The sequence below is a fragment of the Chinchilla lanigera genome, unplaced genomic scaffold (genome assembly GCF_000276665.1).
Source record: "Chinchilla lanigera isolate Chin_1 unplaced genomic scaffold, ChiLan1.0 scaffold00085, whole genome shotgun sequence".
In the NCBI taxonomy this organism is placed as follows: domain Eukaryota; kingdom Metazoa; phylum Chordata; class Mammalia; order Rodentia; family Chinchillidae; genus Chinchilla; species Chinchilla lanigera.
Window position 1 is genome coordinate 6,269,198 of NW_004955486.1, and position 1,993 is coordinate 6,271,190.

The 1,993-nt window shown below is 60.8% G+C and overlaps 1 protein-coding gene across 1 annotated transcript in view; it reads left to right on the top strand.

Annotated features, from left to right (window-relative positions):
- Gpr153 (G protein-coupled receptor 153) overlaps positions 1-1,782 on the top strand; it is a gene marked incomplete at its 5' end in the record, with an annotated part of 6,659 nt that extends 4,877 nt beyond the window's left edge. Inside the window, 1 exon segment of the mRNA XM_013504323.1 lies at positions 7-1,782. Within this exon segment, the coding sequence (XP_013359777.1) occupies positions 7-181 (175 nt within the window).
- Between the last annotated feature and the right edge of the window lie 211 nt (positions 1,783-1,993).

The following is a 1,993-nucleotide window of genomic DNA, read 5'->3' on the forward strand; positions in this document are numbered from 1 at the left end:
GCACAGATCCGCGCGTGCGCACTTCGGGCCGTTGCAGGCCGACCTGAGCGCGTCGTGGGGCGAGCCCAGAGGCCTGCACGAGGCGGTCACTGGCGGCAGCACCAGCAGCTTCCTGAGCTCGCCCTCTGAATCGTCGGGCTACGTCACGCTGCACTCAGACTCGCTGGGCTCTGCGTCCTAGCGTGCAGTCGCCATGCCGTCCACAGGAACCACAGAATCAAAGATGCCCCCTCTGTCCCGCGTACTGCGCGCAAAAATGTACCTCCCGACCCGGGCGTAAGGAAGCAGGGGCCTCGGCGGCTCACTTGGTTCCTTCCTGCTGCTGTTTCATAGAGGGATGATGCCGGCCCTAGAGGACCACCCTAGGCACGAACCAGTTGGGCATGGCATGTCCTAGGCAGGGGGAGGCTGGCCTTGGCACTGCGCCCTCCGCAGCTGGGCCCGGGTGCAGCAGAGCTTGGGACAGGGCCATCATCAGAACAAACTCCACCTGGAGCTAGAAGCCGCTGGACTTCGCGCAGCTCTCCAACCTGCAGTGCCACACCCAGGGGCATAGGGTTCAGGGAGTTCCTTTTAAGCACAGGGGTCTTCAGAGCCCAAACATGCTCTCTGAGCAGGTCTTCAGGCCTGGGACCTGCTCTGCCTCAGTTTCCCCATCTGTGATGAGCAGGTGACATGTTATCTCAGGGCTGTTGGAAGAAGCCTCCTGGTCCATGTATGCTGGCCACTGAGTGGACCAGGTGTGAAAGTTATTCTGAGGCCCTTTTGGGGTCCCTCGTGAAGGTCGTTCTACAGCATGTGGCCCCTATTCAGTGTCCCTTGCCCCCTTGGGGACTCACACTCCACCCCAGCTTAGCACAACACGTATGCAGCCTCACCCGTGGCACCGTCCTGACCGTTATCAGTGACTCCGTGTTTACTGCCCACCATCCATGCCTGTCCCCCAGCACGGTGGTCACCTCTCTGGCCCCCACCATGAAGGCAGTGGGCCTCCTTAACATCAGTGTCTGCTCCCACCCACACTCCCCACCCATGCAGTCCTGGCCCCTGGCAAGGACCACCTGCCTCCCCTGCGGGACAACTGTCCCCCTTGGGCAGACCTGTTGCAGGCCTGGGCTCTGCCATGGGCCTGGGTCTTCCCAGGCAAAGGAGAGGCCCAGGAGTAGCTGTGACGTCACGATGGAGAAGCCCCGCAGACACGGTGCAGTGGCCCCTTCACGTGGTGAGCTGGAGTCAGTCTCAAGAGCAGCACAGAGCCACCCTGTGTCCACTCCCTCCGCCCTCTGTGGCCAGGCCCATGTACTCTCCTCAAGTTCCGGAGGAAGCCAAGCTTCTGCAGGGTCCCTGGGGGCTGAGCTGGCCATGGGCAAGCAGGCAGGGGTCCAGTCCCGGCAAGGGAGGGGCCGCCTCTGGCCGCTGTGCCTTTGATGACCAGCCTGTCAGCCACCAGCTGGCCACTGACCTCCGCTCCCAAACTGGCCAATTTGTCACCGTGAGTTTTCACTTTGTGTACTTGATGTCCCAGGCAATACTTGCGGGGGGACACTGTTCCCCCAAATCACTCCAGCCCTGGTTTTAACAGGATTTAGGGGACAGCCAGGGACTCTCCCACACTTTGTCCAGTCTCCAGGCCTATTTGTAAAGCGCTTAGCTGGGGACTTTCTTGGGGGGAACTCGGTCTACACCCTACACCCATCCCAAAGCCAGGGATCCGTTTGTAGCTTTTTGACAACCTAGCATTTCTCTGTACAGCACCCGATAAAAACTTCCTTACGATTTGCACCTGGCATTCTGAGGCTGCTTCTGGGGAAACACTCTTCTGGAACCTAAAGGGGGCGCGGGGGGTGCTGGCTGGGTGCCCCAAGTATGCCTCCCTCGAACTGAGCTCCTTTGGTACTGGGCCATTTCTTGGGCCTGATCTCACTTTTCTCCAGACAAGCGACCCACCCCTACCCAGGGAGCGAGCCGGACTCGGAGCAGCGGGTGGGCACCG